The sequence below is a fragment of the Talpa occidentalis genome, unplaced genomic scaffold (genome assembly GCF_014898055.3).
Source record: "Talpa occidentalis isolate TD23 unplaced genomic scaffold, MPIMG_talOcc4v2.1, whole genome shotgun sequence".
Taxonomy (NCBI): Eukaryota; Metazoa; Chordata; class Mammalia; order Eulipotyphla; family Talpidae; genus Talpa; species Talpa occidentalis.
The window spans coordinates 29,902,890-29,922,569 of NW_026555331.1; the positions used below are offsets into that span (position 1 = coordinate 29,902,890).

The 19,680-nt window shown below is 47.2% G+C and overlaps 2 protein-coding genes across 8 annotated transcripts in view; one reads left to right on the top strand and one right to left on the bottom strand.

Annotated features, from left to right (window-relative positions):
* NCALD (neurocalcin delta) overlaps positions 1-7,833 on the top strand; it is a 348,584-nt gene extending 340,751 nt beyond the window's left edge. For all 7 annotated transcript variants that reach the window (XM_054692055.1, XM_054692056.1, XM_054692059.1 and 4 more), the window contains one exon: positions 2,602-7,833. In XM_054692055.1, the coding sequence (XP_054548030.1) occupies positions 2,602-2,699 (98 nt within the window). In that variant the 3' untranslated portion in view covers positions 2,700-7,833. The remainder of the gene's footprint in view (positions 1-2,601) is intronic.
* Positions 7,834-9,749: 1,916 nt separating this feature from the next.
* The window catches only part of GRHL2 (grainyhead like transcription factor 2), a 130,426-nt gene continuing 120,495 nt past the window's right edge, over positions 9,750-19,680 (bottom strand). Inside the window, 2 exon segments of the mRNA XM_037503160.2 lie at positions 9,750-10,771; positions 13,326-13,390. Coding sequence (XP_037359057.2) covers positions 10,657-10,771; positions 13,326-13,390 — 180 coding nt within the window. The 3' untranslated portion in view covers positions 9,750-10,656.

The following is a 19,680-nucleotide window of genomic DNA, read 5'->3' on the forward strand; positions in this document are numbered from 1 at the left end:
CTTTCCCCCTTCCTCCCCAGGGGGATTTTTTGAAGTCTTCTGCACATGCTCCAAGCTGTTGGGTCTCCTGGAGCCAAGAGGGTCCCTTAGTCATTGGCGGAGAGGAGCGAGGTGGCCAGTAGGCCATATCTACCCTGACAGTGCCACCCACAACTCAAACCTGACAAAGGAGTACTAGACAACCCAAAGCAAAAAGGATTGCAAACTCCAGAACAATGGATTTTAGATGTTGGACTGCCAGATAGAATACAGGAGGCCCAGTCAACTTTGAATTTTGGATATGCAAAAAATGATTCTTTTGTGTAAAAACATATACCCTTTGCAATCTTTAGGACATATAAGAAAAGAAAAATGTTACTTGAAATTCAAAATCAACTGGGCATCCTGTATTTAACTTGCCAAATGGCAACCCTATTTAGATGTAAGACTGTGTCTGAAGTGCTAAGCGCAGTCTGGCCCATAATAAGTCCGAGTCACCTGTAGCTCAGCTGTTACTGACTCACCTGTTCTGCTGGCATCCCCAGCACTTCTTGTAGAGACGTACTAATGCACTCATGTAGCCCGCCTGGCACTGGTGGCCAGAGTGACGGGAACCTTTGTCATGGAGCAAGCCTCTATCTCTATCCCATGCCCTCTGGGACTGGCCGCCTGAGAATCTGGGTTTTCAGGGTGCAGGCCAATCTGTTTGCTTTGTTTCCTCCACAAAGGTACCCTTACATCCTGCTATATCCTATTTCCCTTCATGCACCTCATTTTACAGCAAATGTCTCATTTTGCAAAGACTAGCAAACTAGGGATTATTTTAATAGTGAATGACCTCAATGATGTTAAACTGGGGGTTTTGCTGGTGTTCCTGGGGAGCACAGGTGGCTGTGTCCTGCCTCCGTAGCTGGGGGAGAGACTGGGAGAAGATCAAGGCACCACAGGATAAAACTCTGCTGCATGCTGATCATAGGCAAGAAATGAGGCTCTCTATTGGCTCCACTACAGTGGGACCGTGAGCCCTACCTGGGTGAGTGTTCCCAGCACCAGCCCTGGGCTCTCCTAAGGGAAGGCCTTGAGTATAAAAAGACCGGGCGTGGGCTGTGTGGAAACTGTACAGGAAGGGAGTTGGGGGGGTTCACATCTAAGAACAGTGAGAGGAATCTTAGCCGAACCAGACTTAGTGCTTCAGCTCGGCACTTTGCTTCTGGACCCCCAAACCCAATTTGGCGCCCCCTCCTGGAATAAAGGCCTTACATCAATCATGTTCCATTAGATTTCTCTTGATACAAGCTCTGCCTCTAACCCCTGGCCCCTGGCTTGGAGAGTAAAGTCGGGGCCACAGGCAAGTTAGCCAGAGAGCCAACTCCTCCGAAACACACAGGGAGTTAACAGAGAGACCCGGATGTATGAGTTGAAGGCAGGGTTTTGCTAGCTGCGTCTGGTTCCCTGAGGCAACATTTCAGAGACCTGGAAGGGTGCAAACCGAGGCTCGTTTCGTCTCTGAGAAGCCTGTGGAAGTTGCCTGCTCTAGCCACAGGGGCACAGTGCCTGAGAGCAAAGGGGCCTGCTCCACAGCCTCAAAGCAAGTAGAAAAATTAATTGCTGCCCTTCTCCTTCATGAAGATAAAGTGGATTTGGTTAAACAACAACAGGTTCTGCTGGAGCAGCTTGGCTAAGCGTAGCACGTACTGGGTGTCTCTGGGGTGGGGGGGAGAGCACTGGTAGGTACAGCCTCCTGTCAGGAGTAAGCTGAGAAGTAGAAGAGCAGTGACTGAAGCCAGAGGATGGAGTTTCACTCCGTGAGAGAGGAAGGGTGTGTGGCAATGCTCAGCGGAGGGGAGCAGACATGTCCTGTAGTCTCCAGGGCCTCTGTCAAGAGGAAGAAGGGGCTGAGAGAGATGCCCAGAAGCTCCTCCCTAGGACAAGCCCTTCTGGAAGCTCCAGGAAGGGGGGAGAAGCTTTTTCTCCACCCCCCACACCCCTCCCCAACAAAATGACAGAGGGTTCTACTGAAAGGAAATTCAATACATACAGCAACTTAGATGGGAAGGACAGGGACATGGGGAAGGTGTGGGGTTCAAAGTGGCAGCCAAGTCTCTCTCCTGCAGCCTGTCAGGTTAGGAGGAAAGTGTACTGATTGGTAAGGGGCAGAGCGTCTCAACCCCCCTGCCTCATGCATATACCCCTTTGTTCTCTTGATTCTTCTCACATTGGATGAAGGGGTAGCCATTCTCACAGACTGTTCAAAAGAAGGGGTGCTCCCCTCAGCTAGCTGTGCAGGCCCCTAAGTAGCCTGAGTGACCCAAGAGGGCCCAGGGAATGGCCCAGCTGCGTTCAGTTCCTCATCTCAAATGCACAGGGGACATTCGTTCCACAGATACAAGGGCAGCTGGAAGAACCACAGGGCAGGGGTCATCCATGGGCCACCCAGCACCCCCTCACCCACTCCACCCAGCAGTGGGTCTTCCAGCACAGAGCAGGCCCTCAGGAAGCCGGGTGCTGTACCTGGGCGCTGGCTTGCAAAGGTGACCAAGACCCACGCCCCAGAGAGGCAGAGAAGAGTGTGAGTCGATGCAGTTGCCACCAGCCACGCTCACCTGTCCTCTTGCCTTGCAGGAAAGCTGTCCCTGGAGGAGTTCATCCGAGGGGCCAAGAGCGACCCGTCCATAGTGCGCCTCCTGCAGTGCGACCCCAGCAGCGCCGGCCAGTTCTGAGCCCGGCACCCCACGAATCGTAGAGCTGCTTGTGTTCCCTTTCAGTTTTTCTTTTTAACAAAAAAAAAATATTTGTTGCCAAACAATATTGACAGTGATGCTGCCCCCGTGCGGTCAGATGCACCTTCCTCCGTGACGCCTTCGCTGCTTTTGTCGTGGACGCTTCGTGGGAATGCCGTGGCCCAGCGCTTGTGGAGAGCATGGACAGTGCTGTCGCGTACAGACTCTGTGGTTTCCATTGTTTTGATGATTTTTAATTGTTGATGTTGTTTTTCTGTTGATTCTAATGTCTCTGTTCTAAAACCGAAGACTCGGGGAGGCAAGAGAAGGAAAGCCAATCCAGTCCAGTGATTCTATGGCAAGCTTCGAGGGGCTTGTCTGAACAACAAAAGCCCCTGCCTGGGTTCGGTGTCACTCACACCCTGGGGTGGCACCAGATGCTGGACTCCCTAAGGACACGTGACTCTCTGGGGCTAGGCTATTCAAGGGACCTGGGGGAATTTCCCAGGGAGGCCCGCCCACCCTCTTCCCCAGCAGGTTGTAGTTTCTAAGCTGTGAACATTTCCAGGTAAATTCATAGAAAAGAGGAAAAAGATGGCTCAGCTATTTTTTCACAGGTTTACACTAGTTGAGCAAATACAAGTTTCTTTGGAAATTGAACACAAATTGTAACTTATATTCCAAAACCTGATCCGTCTTGTTGCCTATTGTGATTTAAAAAAAAAAAAGACTGCTGTATATAAAATATTGGGGTATTGCAGACCAAATTAAGTGTTTTGCCTTGTTTAAATGAAATGCATGTTTAGTGAGCACTAATACAATCTTATTACAGAAGACTGTTTTTAGTAGCTTATTGTGAAGTAAGCCAACTCTAATGAATGTCTGTGTCTTGTTTTAAAGTCATATCTGTCTTTGCACAAATGCACCGATCAACAGGTATATTTTCTATATTTCAGAAAAGTACAAAGTAAACTTGACAAGGGCCCAACCTTCATTTTGAATGTTTTTCCAGAGTGGCAGTGCATGGAGAATAGAAGCAGGGCAGGTTGAAATGGGGTACAGCAGCTGGAGCCCCAGAAGGTTAACATTTATGAGAAACATGAGCTGATATCCACTCAGCCAGCCTACAACTCATCAGCAGTGTGAAACGGTGTGGTGCTTTTCTGAGTGGATCAATATTCCATAAACCCCTTGTGCCCCAAAAAGCATGAATTCTTGAAACTTCTCAGGGGTTTCATCCATGTGTATGGTTAGGAAGCTATATCTGGCATATTGACTTTTTGATGTCTTTCTTCAGTGGCCCTTCAAAGAATGAGAGGTTGGCAATCATCTGATTCATCATGAGGAGCCACGGGCAAGTGTGTCTGTGGCTTCCCAGCCCCACTATGTGAAATCCCGGAATATTTCCCCATCAGCATGTTCTGTGAATTATAGATTTCTATTTCCAGAAATGACAGCACCAATTCAAGTTGCTGTTTGACCTGGTGACCTCATGTGCATGAATTTGAATTGAAAGAGTAAAAATTGCTGGCTACAGGTAAGTCATAGTTTCACAAGCATTAGGTATGGCAAAGCACAAAGCTCAAGGGTGCAGATGGGGAGAACCAATTCTAAGGAAGGCAGCGAGGAACCCAGTGGGTGTCTTGCTGCCCGGCTACTTGCTGTAGAACATAAATCGCAGAAAGATAAACATCATAACCTCAAGGGAAGTGATGCTGAAGCCTTCTAACCTCCAGATTCCTTTTTGTCTATCCCTTGAGTCCTTTTTACTGGTAGAAAAATTCAAATTTGTATGGTTCACCAAAACAAACAAGCTTTGCAAGGTGAAATTTTGAGACCCTGACTTGGTAAAATAACCTTAATCTTCCTCTGAGTGTCCATTCTTCCTAGTGGTTTCATACCAAGGCTCCCCAAATTCCCCCATGGGCCAACTGGTAAAATACGGTTTTAAATAGGGAATTAACCTATGACTTGGAGTGCAGAGTGAGTGATGGGGACCCAGAATGCCTTCCCTTCCCCATGCCCCAAACCCCCACCCTGCTTCTGCTCTTGATCAAAGAACCAATTGCTCCTTAGTCCTCCTTAGATGGTGGAGTCAGTCACCATTTGGGTCAGCTCGTAACATCTTCCTGAGCAGACTCACTCCATTCCCCAGAGCTTAGAGCTGGAGTAACAGGGAGGAGGGTCTCAGTCTTTTAAAGAAAACAGCCAGACGCATGACAAGTGAACTCCGACACTCCTGGAATATATGGAAACTGGCCTCCTCCTGGCCTGCCCTTGATCCTGTCTGTATTTTCTTGAGGGTTGTTTTCTTCCTGCCCCTCCTTCCCAGGACGGCTTTTGTATGTCTACTCCAAAGCTCTCAAGTTTGGTCAGGGGACTCTGCAGCACCCAGAGGGCTGAACGCTTAAAGATTTACGTCACTCTTGTGCTGGGCTGTTCATTGTCACTGCTGTGTGGCGGGGCCTCTGGAATTGGACTCTGTTCTGTGTGAAATCAAGCCAGCCTGTGATGTTCAAGGGACTGGAATAAAGTGGCTTATGACTTGAAGGAAGACACAGAGTGGTCGGCTGTTTATACCCTTGTTTAAGGTGGGGAAGGGGTGCTGAGGGTGCTTTTCCCTTCCTGTCAGTATGCCCCAGGGGGCACTTCCCACAGTGAATTTAATCCTCTGCAGACTTAAAGTCACAACATCTGGAGTGGCCTGTTTACGTTGCTCTAGCTTGGCATTTATTTGCTATGGGGCATTGCATATGACTGTCTGGGGTGGGCCTGAAGTTTCTGGTCTTGAACTGCTGCTCCAGTTGCACTTGTACCCAGGTGAGGACACTGACTTCTTCCTGGAGATAAGACCAGGAGCCCAGGGCCGTGAATGGGTGCATGGGAGAGGCCACTGAGCCCAAAGCCCTGACCAAAAGCGGCCTTGATCCATGTAGAAGCTTCCTACTTCCCTCCCCTGTGAGCTTCCCTTTCTTCTCGTTTCCTCTTCCCTCCACAACTGGAGCTGCAAACTCTACTCCAAACATTAGCTGCCATGGAAGGAGAAATTGAGTCAGTTTTTGCTTCAGGGGGCAAATTAATCTCCTCCTCCTCCGCACCCCTACCCGCTTCTCAGTCTGAAAGTTTGGTGGAAAAGATGACATGTTACAAGGCCTGCGCCCTCCGAGCCAATTCTTATCAAGGTGTTTGCTTCTGTTGCTATCATAAGGCCCTGCTCCGGCACAGAAGGCAGTTAGTTAGTGTAGGACAAAGGGGGCATTAGCTTGAGTGTCATTTCCAGCAGGTCACTCGCGGGCTGACGAGACCACGTGGGAGTGCAGCTGGCCCCCAGGGAATTCTCCCTCTACTTTGCGCAGTTTTTCTCTATGGACCCGTGATGGCCCCGATGCCCGAGAGTGCTGGGCGTGAGTAGCACCATGTCATTCGTGGCAAGAAGTGGTTGGGTGCCTCACCATAGTCAGGGTCCTGCCCTCTCACACCTGCTGGAGGCGAACCAAGCAGCGCTGGCCTGAAGCGGGTCCTCTGAAACCCAAACACCTTGATAAGAATCGGCTTGGAGGGTGCGGCTCCGCATCGTCATCTTTTCCAGCAAAGCTTCAGACTGAGAAGCAGAAGGGGTGAGGTGGGGTGAGGATATTAATTTTCCACTGAAGGGAAACTGACTCAGATCACCAGACCTTTTTAGAGTGTGAAAGTTTGGGAGTCCCAAGTTACCTACCCCGAGGTAGCATGCTAACATAACCACCTCGCCCACGGTGATTAAAGTGACTTAGTCTAAAGACTGGAAGGCAGGAGCTGGTAATGGACCCCATGGTCCTGAGAGTTGGTCATCCTTGCCTTCCCAGCCAGAGTCTCTGTACAGGGAGGTGGGGAGCTCATGGCACACATGGTGAGCAAAATTCACCCAACAGCAGGACCTCAGTTGCCAACCCCGGGCCAAGGGAGGGGCTGCCTCGGGGGAGATGCTGAGACCAGCTGCAGGTCCAGGGGACTCCTGCTGAGCCTGTGGAACAGGAATCACAGAAAGCTCCTTTAGCCCATTTCTAATCCCATAATCTCTTCAGAAAGCTCCTCAAACAGCACCTCTCCCAGCCTCCTCTTCCCTGCCCGCCTGTCCAGGCATAGAGGCTGCTGGGGATGCGACCTGGGGTTCAAGTTAGAGAAAGCTTTCTCAAAGCAAAATTCTAGCCAAGTTTGTGGATGTGGATGGACAGAGAAGGTGAGATGTGGGGAAACATCAAAATGCTCCTTGCTTGGAACGAGACTCTTGGGAGATAATCATGGATGGTGATTGAAGAAGTGTGGTTCAGGTAGGTGGGTGGTCATTGAGGAAGCAACAAAAATATATGGAGAGTAAATCAAGGTGTTTGCATTTGAGCTGATAACCCAGCAAGACTGTGGGTTCCGGGGCAAGGGATGGAACTGGAATTTCAGCCACGGGGTTTTAGCTTTTGTGTAGAGGTTGGTGCAGAAAACCAAGCAGAACCGGAAAGGTCTCACAGTAATTTTAGCAAATGGTGAGCTGGGAGTGAGGAAGACAAAGGTGAGAACTCACTACCTGTTCTGGTGACCTGGTCAGGACTAGCCTCCCCGAGCCCTGTCATCCCTCTTGGTTTCTCCAGCCCTCTTATTTAACTGTGGTGGGGCCACAGCCAACCAGAAGAGGAAATTCCCTCTGTGTTGAAGCCCAGGACCCGAAGGTACCCAGGGGCGCCTGGAATCTTCCCTGTTCCCACAGAGGCTTCCATTCAGTCATACAAAAAACACAGCACAGGGCCTCCCTGGTGGCGCAAGGGGTTAAGCACCGGACTATGAAGCATTCCACACCTCTGCAGCACGAGTTTGATCCCTGGCCAGCCAGGGAGCAACCCACATGGTGCAGCAGACCTCTCCTGACTCGCCCGCTGCTCCCCTCCGCAGTGTACTTTGGTCAGTCTGCCTGTTCTGCTCCCCGCGCTGTCTCTGGTGGATCCTCTCACCCCTCCCCTTCCCCACGCATGTCTAGCCTGTACCCCAGCTCTTGTATGCATAAATAAATAAACCTTTAAAAAAAAAACACAGCACACCATGTTTTCCCACCCCCATCTCCAGGATATACCAGACACTTCGTTTATGCTCATGTTATGAATATTTATTTTTTTCTTTTTAAAAATGTACAAAAAATAAAATAACTGTATTTATAGTTTATAGACTCCCCCTCTCCCATTTACAAAACTATTAACTTACATTTGCCTTTTTTTTTTCCTTTAACTTGAGAGCAAGTTGTCCATCTACCAACCTCCCTCGCTTATCTCTAAGGAAGGACTGTTCATAGACTTTGGCATAAACCCTCTGTGTCTGTGGCATTGTCTTGATTTTAAATAAGAAGGGAAATAAATGTTTGATTAATTTCATGCTTCCTAAGTTTCTGGGTGGGGCATGCTTTAGCCTTCTAGGGTCCAGTTCCAAGATGACACCTGGCTGCAAGTTTTTCTGTTGGTCCTAATTTCCAAATGCCCATAGCCTAAGCAATTTGGGTATGTGTAAGAAAACCGCTGGTTTCCACGTTCCTCGTTGCACATGGATTTTTTTTTTAAGTTTCTTTATCAGAGTGTATTTAATTTAAGGGCCAAAAAGCAAAAAATAAAGAAAAGGAGGCAAATTTTCATATCTTTCTGAAGGGTTTTGCTCGGGAAATTTTGCATCAAAGCTCTGCTAACATACATGATGAAGGACACGCCAAGCTAAGCCGTGGGACTCAAGGACGCAGAGGGGCACGGCCAAGTTGGGGGGTGGTCAGATGGGACGGGACACTCTGCACCACCCTTTGGTGGCACTGGCCTCATATTCTTTGTTCTGGCAGTGGCCACTCTACTGATAGCTCAGGGACCCGGGAGAAATGCAAAGCATCTCTCATACAGCCTCTGCCTAGGGCAGATCAGCAAACACTTTTCCCAAGAGGCTGGAAAGAAGGGGAGCTGACCTGTGTCAGACCAACAAAATCTTTCTCAAATTTTCCCCTCTCTGGAGTCCTGCTCCAGCTTACTAGTTTTTGCCATGAGGTTTGAAATCACCTATGGCAAGGAGTGTGGGAAGTGCATAGTACATCACATATTTCCAACACTGAATTTGTCCATCTCAGAACAGAGCCCAGTTAGTACTCAGGAGGGTCCCCAGGCTGTCCAGGAGGAGAAGAGCACAGGCTGGAGCAGAGCTGAGTCCAGGATGCCAACCTCTGGCACCACAGGGAGTTGTAAAGGTGCCCTTGACCACCACCCACACATCTTCCTAGGCACAGCTCCATTCAGTTCCTCTGCAGCCTCAAGGGGCCGCAGCTGGGCTGGAAGCAGCGCCTCATCTTGGGGCAGATGGGCAGGAGAGTCGGGAGCCCATGGAGACAGAGCCAGAGCTCCCAGGTTAGACATCAAAGTGCTTTACAAACAAATCTGGGCCTTTACTCCAAATCTATCCTAGCTCCCGGACCGCGGTGGGGGATGTGTCTGGCTAACAAAAAGCTAGTGCTCCAACCCTCCAGGGTGAAGCCCAGACCACCGACCTGCCTCTCAGAGGGGCCAGTGGCCCCTGCAGTTTACGATTTTTGTTTAGGGAAGCGTCTTCTCCCCTTGTCTCCCAGGGTGTGAAGCAGGTGGACTGGGCCTCCTCCCTCCCAGTTCTGCCATGGAGCTGGTTTCAGAAGATCCAGGTCTAATGGGATATTCTTATTCCTTTCAAATCCAGCAGAGGCAGCTCATCCCTCCTTCTCTGTTGAGGCCCAGGTGGCAGCCGTGGGCTGCGGATTCAGAGCTGAGCTGTGGGCACCACTCTTGGAACTGCAGTTGCACCTTCAAAGGGGGCCACTCGAGATGAAGGATTGCTTGTAAACTGGGCGGCTCTGTGCAGTCACCAGGGGCCTCCTGGTAGCCAAGTTCTACAGAGGACCCAGTGGCAGGGACCCCGGGGCAGGCCCTGCAATCTCTCCAGAAAGCTCAGACAGTGCCAACACCAAAGTGGGAGGAGCTAGAGCCTCAGACAATCTGACCTCTGCCTCGAGACAGCTCAAAGAGAGAGGGAAGCTAAGCCAGCCACCATGGCACACAGCGGTAGCCTTGAGGGTGGAGTGTCCCCAGGGAAAGGGAACGGGGACTTCCTCGGGGGATGAGGAACAAGTCTCCAGGCTTGCCCACTGTAGTGTCTGTCTTGGCCCCCTCTGCAGTCATGAGCACCCAGGCCGCAGCAGGGGTGGGAAGCTCTTACAGAAAGCGGAGTCTCCAGGTATGTGCCTCCCTTCAGCCAGTGGCAGTAAACATGCCCACATACCACAGGTAAAATATATTATTGCAATATTATAGACACTATGTACACGAGAACCAGGCATACTTGCTATGTGACTTGCTAATTACAAGGTAGCTGACTGTCTTCCTGTACAAGGCCTGGTAGTCACTCACTGGGAACCCCTGGAGGTATTTAGCAAGATGACCTTCCCCAGAGTGACCTAAAGGTTTTTGACCAGTGAGGGGGCATCGAACTCTTACCCACCCTCTCACTACCACAACAAGAAGCCCCTCATTTCTCCAATCACTCAAAAGTTGGGCGAAGGGACGAGACAGTTTCAGGCTCTTCAGGATGAACGAATTGGCTGTGTTTCCCTTGAAGTGGAGGGCTCTGGATGGTCTCATCTGGAGCCAGCAGTGACCTGCAGAGTCCTGGCGGGGTCACCAACCCAGGATCCAGAAACAGGTGGACAATAAATAAGGGTCTGACAGGCCCAAGCCACCTACTCGAGGGGCTCCTCGCAGGAGCTGGTGGGGGCCAAGCATACTGACACGGATTGGAGCTCTGGGCCTTGCCCCGTCAGCGCAGTCATGTAACAGCAGTGTGAGATGGGTGAGGCGGGTCTTCAGGTTCTGGGGCCGGGGCCTCTCTCGCCCGGGGAGGAATGTACTGAGGGCTCCTGCCAAGGGGGAGCCGAGACCAGGGCTCAGATCTCCATGAGCGTGATCTTGAAGCCTTCCACCATGCTCTCCATGTTGAGGATGAAGGTGTCCTCATTCGAGTAGTGCTCAATGATGTTGTCATCCATGTTCACCAAGATGCTGCAGGGAGAATGAAAGAGGGGGGGAAGCTGTGAACAACACACTCTGCGAAGGCAGGCTCTGGGCTGGGGTGCACTCAGCCCATTCTTTTGCAAGTGAGGTTGGGAGGGGGTGGAGGAAGGAGCAGACAGGCAGGGAAATAAGCTCTTCATAGTCTGTCTAAAACCAGTTAGAACCAACCTCATGACTACAGACATCATTCAACCCAATCCTCCTGCTTTACAGGTTGGTAAACTGACACCCAGACAATTTAGCAGAGTCAGAAGTCACAGACATTGACAGAGATGGGATCTAAACTGTCAAGTCCTAACTATTTTCATTAAGCCACGCTGCCTCTTGAAAATACATTTTTAAAAAGTACTCTATTTAGGAGGAAGATAAACAAGAACGGCAGCTGCCCTTGGTTAAACATATAATATGACCAATGTTTCCAAGACCTCATATTTAATCCTCATGGCAACCTGGAAGATAGGTGTGATCATCGCCAATTTGTAAATGAGACAACTGAGCCTAGCAAAGTCGGGTCATTTCCCCAAGTTCATGCAAGAAGTTCACAGCTGAAACTAGTTTTGCCTCACTCTGAAGCTCACACTTTACCATCTGTGACCTATTCCTTGCTTCACTATCCCCAGGAGATATAATTTAGAGAAAACCAAATTCCAGGGTCTGTCAATGATTTAGATGTACTGGAGCTAGACCCATTCCTTAACTGACAAATCTTAGTTTGAGGATGAAGACCCGACTCTATAATTTTACAGCTATGAGCCATCAGGCAAGTGGTTTAGGTGTTCAGAGCCTCAGCTCCTGAGATTTCTGCAAAAACAAAATAACAACCCTGCTTAGGGAGTTGCTGTGAGAACTAAACATAGACAGGCCTGACATAGTGCTCAATGAAAGTAAAATGTTATCACCATTGGCATGTACATCTGCACTGAGGATTTCTGCTTAGCAATAAAACCTTGAGACACCACTCATATCTCACCATCAAAGGAACACAGTCAGCCTATTGCATTGACCTTGGGAAAGTGTAACAGGCATTTTAGTGAGCTTTCCAACAAGGTCTCAAGTGGCAAAAATGTCCCACTTGATTCCCAATCAACCAAGAGACCTGTCACTCAGCAACCCAGATGTTCAAAGTCCTTATATGAAAGGGGTCCAAAGTAGAGCTTCAAGAGCCTTTTGTTGTTGTTGTTGTTGTTGTTGTGTTTTGAAGAAAATAGCTTCAGAAGCTGATTCAATGAAGATTCTCTCCTAGAGCCTCTACTCTTAGAACCTCATCATAGGTAGCCCCATGAGGGACTAGAGGAGGCAGACAGCAGAATGTGAGATTAAGCCCTTGAACTTTGGGGCCACAGACTTGGATTCAAATATGTGCTCTGTCGACTAAACATGAGATCTTGGACAAGATGCTTAACCTTCATCTATCTCAGTTTTGTCAGCAGGGAATTAAGCATAAGAATCTACCTCATAAAGTGGTGAGGAATAGAGACACACATATCAATTACGTACTGGGGCCCAGCGCCAACTGATATCCAATAAATGAGATCTACTGTTCTTAAACTGAGAACAGCAGGGCCAATGACCTTTAGATCACCTTGTGAAGACTCACCTCTGAAGAATCCCCTTTGCCCTAAATTCTTTCTGTTCTTTAACAGTGATCCCAAGAGCAGCACGCGAGTCCCACTAAGTCTACTCTTTGCAGAAGGGGGACTTTGTCACTCTCCCCAGGGTCCTCACTATGCCCAGTCCCCTCTACTTCATCCACTACCCTGTAACTGGAACAGGGTATCTCAGCTGAATCACGTCCAGGCATGATTAAGCTTCTCCTTGCTCAGTCTCGTCCTTCCTTTGGAAGGACAGCACACAATTTTTATGAAAAGTGAACAAAAGAGCAAACAAAAAACACGGCCTCCCCTGGTGGCGCAGGCAGTTGAGCAGCGCCCTGTGAAGCTGTCCGCAGCCTCTGCAGTGCCGGTTCTATCCCAGCCTGCTGGCGAGGGTCCCACATGGTGAGCAGACCTCTCCTGTCTCGCCCACTGCTCCCCTCAGCAGTGTATTTCAGTCAGTCTGCCTGTTCTGTTCCCCACTCTGTCTCTGTTGAATCCTCTCACCCTCCCGTGCATCTGTCCTGTACCCTGGTTCTTGTGTAAATAAATAAATCTTTGGGGGGGGGGGAAGAGCAAACAAAACACAGACACTATCTTTTTTTTTTTAAAGATACTGTGTAGGGGCCTCCCCGGTGGCGCCATTAGCACTGCACTATGAAGCAATCGCAGCCTCTGCAGCATGAGTTTGATCCCTGGCCAGCCAGGGAGCAACTCACATGGCGCAGCAGACCTCTCCTGGCTCGCCCGCTGCTCCCCTCAGCAGCGTATTTCAGTCAGTCTGCCTGTTCTGTCCCCCGCTCTGTCTCTAGTGAATCCTCTCACCATCCCTCCCAGATCTCTGGCCTGTACCCCAGCTCTTGTATGCATAAATAAATAAATTAAAAAAAAATGATAATGTGTAGACTTATTTGATTCCAAAGTCAATTTAAATTCCAGTTCTTTCTTACCCTTTTTTGCTTTTCTTGTAAAGCTTTGCTATCTTCTCCACAGGCAGTCCGTATTTCTCAGATATCTGTAACACCAATAAGAAAAAGGCAGATAAGCATGGAAGGGAAGCCAGGCAGAGGCAAGAGACTTCACTCTCTTAGAGATTGTCCCGGCGCACTTACTCACGAGTCAAACTCTCGGGGTGTGTTGTGTGTAAGGCTCTCCCTTGGACAAATCTTAAATCATTCAACCAAAAATTCATCCACTAAAGGAAGGTGACTAATGATGATACTATCCTTTAGATTGGTTGGAAAAAAGATGGACTCTAAGTATGATGATGAATGAACTTGGTTGGATTAAATAAAGAAAAATGTAACAAGTTAAGCTGGACCCTTCTCTCCTTCTTACTTCAAACTAAATTTCAGATAGATCAGGTTTGTATGTGAAAGATGAAACCATATCCGTAGAAGAAAAATCAGAGTCAACTCTTTGTATAGCAATTGTTTTCAAGTGAAGAGCTTTCCAAATAAGAGATGAAACCTGAAGAAAAAGATTAAAAGGTTGATAAAAATAACAGACTTAAAAACACCAGGTTCATGAAAACCACCATAAAAGCTGAAGATAAATAATACCTGGGGAAACGTTATTTGCAACATAAATGGCAGGACTCTCACTAACTTCCTTAAGCTAGAAACAACTTCTGCAAATTAAAAAAGGACTAATATTCAATGGGAAAATGGAACAAAAACAGAGTGAAAAATAATTTATAGAAAAGTTAGAACCCCTGGTGGCCTCGGGGTTAAGTCTCAGCACTATCATCGCAAAGGCCTGAGAATGATCCCCGGCCAGGGAGCTAACCCACATGGTGCAACAGACTTTTGTCTCTCCTGCCACTCCATTCAGCAGCGTATTTCAATCAATCTGCCTGTTCTGCTCCCCACTCTGTCTCTGGTGAATCCTCTCAACCCCCTTCACTTCCCAGCACCGCTGGCCGACACCCCAGTTCTTCTACACAAAAAAATAAATAAGTAATAATAAATACATTTTAATGTTTTCACATCTGAAAACCACAGTCATTAAAAGAAATGTGGGAAATACGGGAAGTCCTTATCATACTAAGGGGGGAAAGCTGCAAAACAGCATATTGAGTGTGTTCTCTTTGTATTTTTTTTAAATATTTGTGTAAACAAAAACATTGAAAGACCCACCAATCTACTAAGTGGCTAACTCTGGAAGAATGGACATAAATATGATTCTTTAACTTTGTATAATTTCGTACCGTTTATTTCATTTTCGAAATGACCATGATTGACTTTATAAAGTCATAATGGTTTAGAAATAGATTCTGGAGAGACCTACCCTAAATGCCTTTCATGCCTTCTCCCTCCCAAACCCAATCTACCGGCCTCTATTGCGCCCAGCTGCTGCTGCTGGAGCTAATTAGCAGCTGAGACAGGTGAGGTGTGGGTTAAACTACAGGTAGTGTTTCAGGGCTAGAAAAAGAGGCCGCAAGCACTTAGAGTCAAGCCGGGAGCTTTGGATGCTCTGGAAAGAGCTTATTCCACAGAGTCCTAGATTTCCATCTGCCTCTCCCTCCAACGACACAGAATATGGCCCCCACCCCACTAATAAGCCCCAAAGAAGCCCAACAGTGGACTGAGGATTGAAAGCACAAAAGGAGACTGAGGACTAAGTCCCCCCAACCCCATTGTTTTACATACTGAGTTCATGTCAGCTCAGCAGTGACTGTGATGGAGCACCGAGTAACCCCACAGCCGCACCTAAGCCCGAAGGAGCCCAGGGTGTAAACTAACACATCCCAAGGGTCATGTGCTGTGGGAAATGAAGAAAATGGACAGGCTTTGTGTTGGAGGCATCCATTTGAACTTAAAAAACAAGTAGGTCACTAATCATAGTTTTAGATCAGAACTTTGTATGCCATAGAGCAACCTTCAGGTGTGTTCTTTAATTTTCTGTTCATTTTTTTTTTAAAGATTTATTTATTTATTTATTTATACAAGCACTGGGTACTCTCCCGTGCTTCTGACTACCCAGTGCTTATCTAAATAAATAAATAAATCTTTAAAAAAAAAAAAAAAAAAACAGAAAATTAAAGAACACATCTGAAGGTTGCTCTGTGGCATACAAAGTTCTGATCTAAAACTATGATTAGTGACCTACTTATTTTTTAAGTTGAGTGAATGAATTGAGGATAGATGGGCAATTCAATTAGCCAACAGCAATAGAAAAGATCAAGCAGAAAAGCAATTTCAAGGTGCAAAGCAAAGGGGCAGAGCATAGATGGAAATCATGTCTTCAGTTCTCATTATTTGAAAGTGAATCAAATTCTTAAATCTTCCCTTTTTAGGGTTTTGACTCCTTGCTTCCCAGAGCATGAACACAAATATCTCCACTCAAAATCAGGTGAGAACAGTCAGAATGAGGGAAGGGGCATAAACTTGCACAATTCCAGCTTCACCTTGGGTTTGCTGGGGCAGCAGCGGCCAGGGCTGGCCTTCACGGGCACTTACTGAGCCCCAGTGTACGAGAGCGCAGAGCAGCGCATAATCCTCACGCCGTTCCTGTGAAAAAGGTCCTTTCAAGAGCCCTGTTTCTTAGGTGAGGAAACTAAGCCTTATCGTCACTAAGTAACTGGCCCAGGGTCCCTCTGCCAGTTAGTGGCAGGCAGAGGATTTGAAAGGTAACAGCCAGGCAGGCTGGTTTCAGATACTGAACTCTTAAAATGGACGCATGTTGAGATTTGTTTGAGGGGAAACTCAGGGGCCCCATCCAGGACCAAGAAGCAGCTGGCAAAGCTGACCCTTGTGCACCAAACTGCCCAGGCAACAGCTCCAGGGGGACAGATTCCTGCCCTCAGGTGGCCTCCAAAGGCAAAGGCAGCAGGAGAACATGCTCCCGCATCGGATGGGTTTTGCCACACTCACAGCCCTGGGGAGACACTCACAGCCCTGGGGAGAAGTCAGACTTACAGGATCTCCTGCAGAGGAAGCTGGCCATCTGTCGTGGTGGGGGGTGGGGCACACAAGAATTCCTTCTCCTGGATGATGCTACCCATACAGCCCTCCCTTCCATGCCTGGAAAGCACAGGCTAGTGAGAGTGGTCTCAGGATGTGGGGTGTGGGGAGATAAGGGAGTGCATGGTTTTGCCTTGTGCTTTTCAAGTTATCTGAACTGAGCATACATTTTTATAATTTTTAAAATCCCATTATTAATATTTTAAAGACTTTCTTTACACCCAGGAGGATCTTAGGTCTTACACATCTCTCATTAGTGTGTTACTGGTTGTCTGAGGATCTGTAACTTTCATTTCATGGAGTGCTATCTGTGTCCAGAAACCCCAGGTATGTGACAGGCAGACACTGAGCTTTCCATTGGTTTTCACTAAAAGGAACTGGCAAAAACGCCATCAGTCTTGTCTAAAGTTAAACTACCTGTTTTGGAAACCAATGACTTTTGAGTTATAAACTTCTCAGCATGGGCTTTAAGAGGCACATCAAAAAACAGGGGCTTTTGTTTACAGACACTTCCTAGGTGGCTTCATTTGACCTATCAAGAAAATCAGGGAAGACAGGTACTTTTGCCTGTCAGTTACTTTGCCTCCATGCATGAACGACTCAATGGACAGAAAAGAGTGTTAGGCCTCCCTGGTGGCGCAAGGGGGTTAAGTCTCAGCACTATGAAGCAATCAGCAGCCACTGAAGCACGAGTTCGATCCCTGACCAGGGAGCTGACCCACAAGGCTCAGCAGACCTCTGCTGTCTTGCCCCTGCTCCACTCAGCAGTGTATTTCAGTAGATCTGCCTATTCTGCTCCCCACCCTGTTTCTCGCCCACAGCCCTCCACCTCTGGCCTACACCCACAGCCCTCCACCTCTGGCCTACACCGCAGCTCTTGTATGCATAAATAAATAAATCCTTAAAACAAAAAGGGAGTGTTACCAGCACCACAGCCATCATCCTCCTTGTGCCCATCAGCAAACTTTCTCTAACTCCTTTCATTGGAAGAACCTCAGTCTGCCTGCCCACCCCACAGCACTTACTGTCACCCAATATATGCAGAGACATACAATTTTGCATACTATTATTATTCTATGTGTTAGATGTCTAGAAAATGATTTTATTTCCATGTGCTACTTTAAGTGCCATGTATGTAACAAAACTTTGTAACAAAACTTAATCTCATTTTATCTCACAACAACATTCCATATTGCTCTTATTATTCTCAATTGCTTCACCTCCTTTCCATTTGTTGTGAGCTGTGATTTGAAATGTTGTTCTTTTAATAACCTTTCCTATGTAGACATCTTCCTGACTGGACTTATATTGCTTGCATGTTTGCGCCATCACTTTGTGGAGTTACTAGACCTTGGGAACCACCCTCTGGACCTCAGTCTCCACATCCATAAAATGATGATGATGATAATATTTACCTTGCCAAACTCACAGGAATATTTGAGGATCATATGAAACAGTGCATGTGAAATCGGTCACCCTCAGCATTCAGTGTGGTGGCATGAATCCAGCAGATTTTTGATTCATCAAAAAAGCATTTATGCTCAAGGAGCCAGCCGTACACAAATGACAACAGAGACAAAACCCCTGTCCTCGTGGACTTTACAGTCTCCTGAGGAAGTGGGAAAGAATACATGTCTACCAACCACTAAATATGTCAAGTGGTGATAAATGAGATGAAGTAAAACAAAGCAGGATAAGGGGCTAATGACAGAGATGCTATTTGTGTAGGTTGTCTGGGAGGGGGGCATGTGAGCAGGGCTGAGGGGGTGAGAACTGAGCCTGTGGGTATGGAGCACACTCCTGATGGAAGGCACAGCAACGAGAAGGCTCTGGATAGGAGTAGCCTTGGGGGGACTTGCAAGGAGCTACAGAGACCTGACCTTCTTCATTTGCAGGATTATTAGGTAAAATCACTTCAAAATGCTGAAAAAAAGCCCCAAAACTTTGAAAACCCATGCCATCACCATCATCACCAAATTCTTATCTGTAATCAAGATTAAAACCTAAGTATAAGAATAAAGAATCCAAAGTGAATCATCAAAGGTACAGAGATAGGTTGACTGACATACTAAACACGCATATGAAAAGAGAAACATTCTATCTTATCCAAATGCCACAGAATGTGGGAATATTCAGTAACATCAGGTTGAACTTTTTTCTTTTTCTAACTAGTGTATGTGTATGGATGTTGATTTTCTGTCATGTGAAATAAAGGTCGAGGAGACTCAGAGCCAGTGAATAAGAAGAACTATTTAATATGTCCTATAGAAAAATGATGCAGTTTGACATACATTAAACAAATAACTCCATTCTTCTTGTTGTCGAGATCTCTTTTAAGCAGAAAGAGGAAAAGGGTAGCACAAATAAAGCAGTTCTTCAAGGTAGCCATTGTCCAGATTTTTCCAGGAAGAAAACCAAAGATTCTGAGACTGACATGCTCGGGACTCCACGCCATGACTCGGGCCCAGGTCAGTCATCCCCACGCCTCCCACCCCCAGTCCTCCTTCCTCTGCTTGTTGTTTGCAGGTGCATATCCTGCAAACATAATCCCATATCCCCAGGGTCTTATAAGAGGCTTCTTTAATTAAGGCAAACTCAGCAATATTATTTCGAGGGTGAATATGATGTCTGCTGGATATAAAAACCACCCAGTTTCTATAAAACTACTCCACCCTATTAAGTGTCCTGTTTTACAGACTGGGAAATTCGTGTAGGTTCTAGGAACACTGTCATTATCTCCAAACTGTTCAATGAATCTGCCTGATCTGGCACCTTCTGACTCAGACCTCAGTTCCCATCTGAAGGAAGGGTAGCCGTGCTGTTTTATTTTTGTCTTCGTGACAAACCAACATTGAACTTCTGATTGCTAATCCTTTTTTTTTTTTAAAGGAAAAAAATGCACGACTTATTTTGGGTGCTCTTTATTCTCCAGTACAGGATTTTTTTTTTCTACTTTTTAAATAATGCCTGACTGAGGAGAGGGAATTTGGATTGTAAAAAGAGACATAAGAGAAAGTTCTCCATTGGAAAGTAATTCAATCTTCCTGCTACAGAAGCAGGTGCATCACCTTCTATGCCATTGCTATCACCTTCTCAGCCAAAAGCTCCTGAGTGAAAGTGTGAACTCACTTAGCGCTCTTGACTGCATTTAACAGATGAGGAAGTTGAGGCACAACCAGCCTGTCAATAACTAGTTCAGAAAAGGAATAAAATCATGTGAGTGTTGCTCTGAAGCAGGCATTCATATTTCAGTTGAAGACACACATGCATACATTATGCAAGGCATGCTTGACATTTGGTGTTGTAAGATCTGCTGTCCCTGGAAGACAGTGAGTTCCTT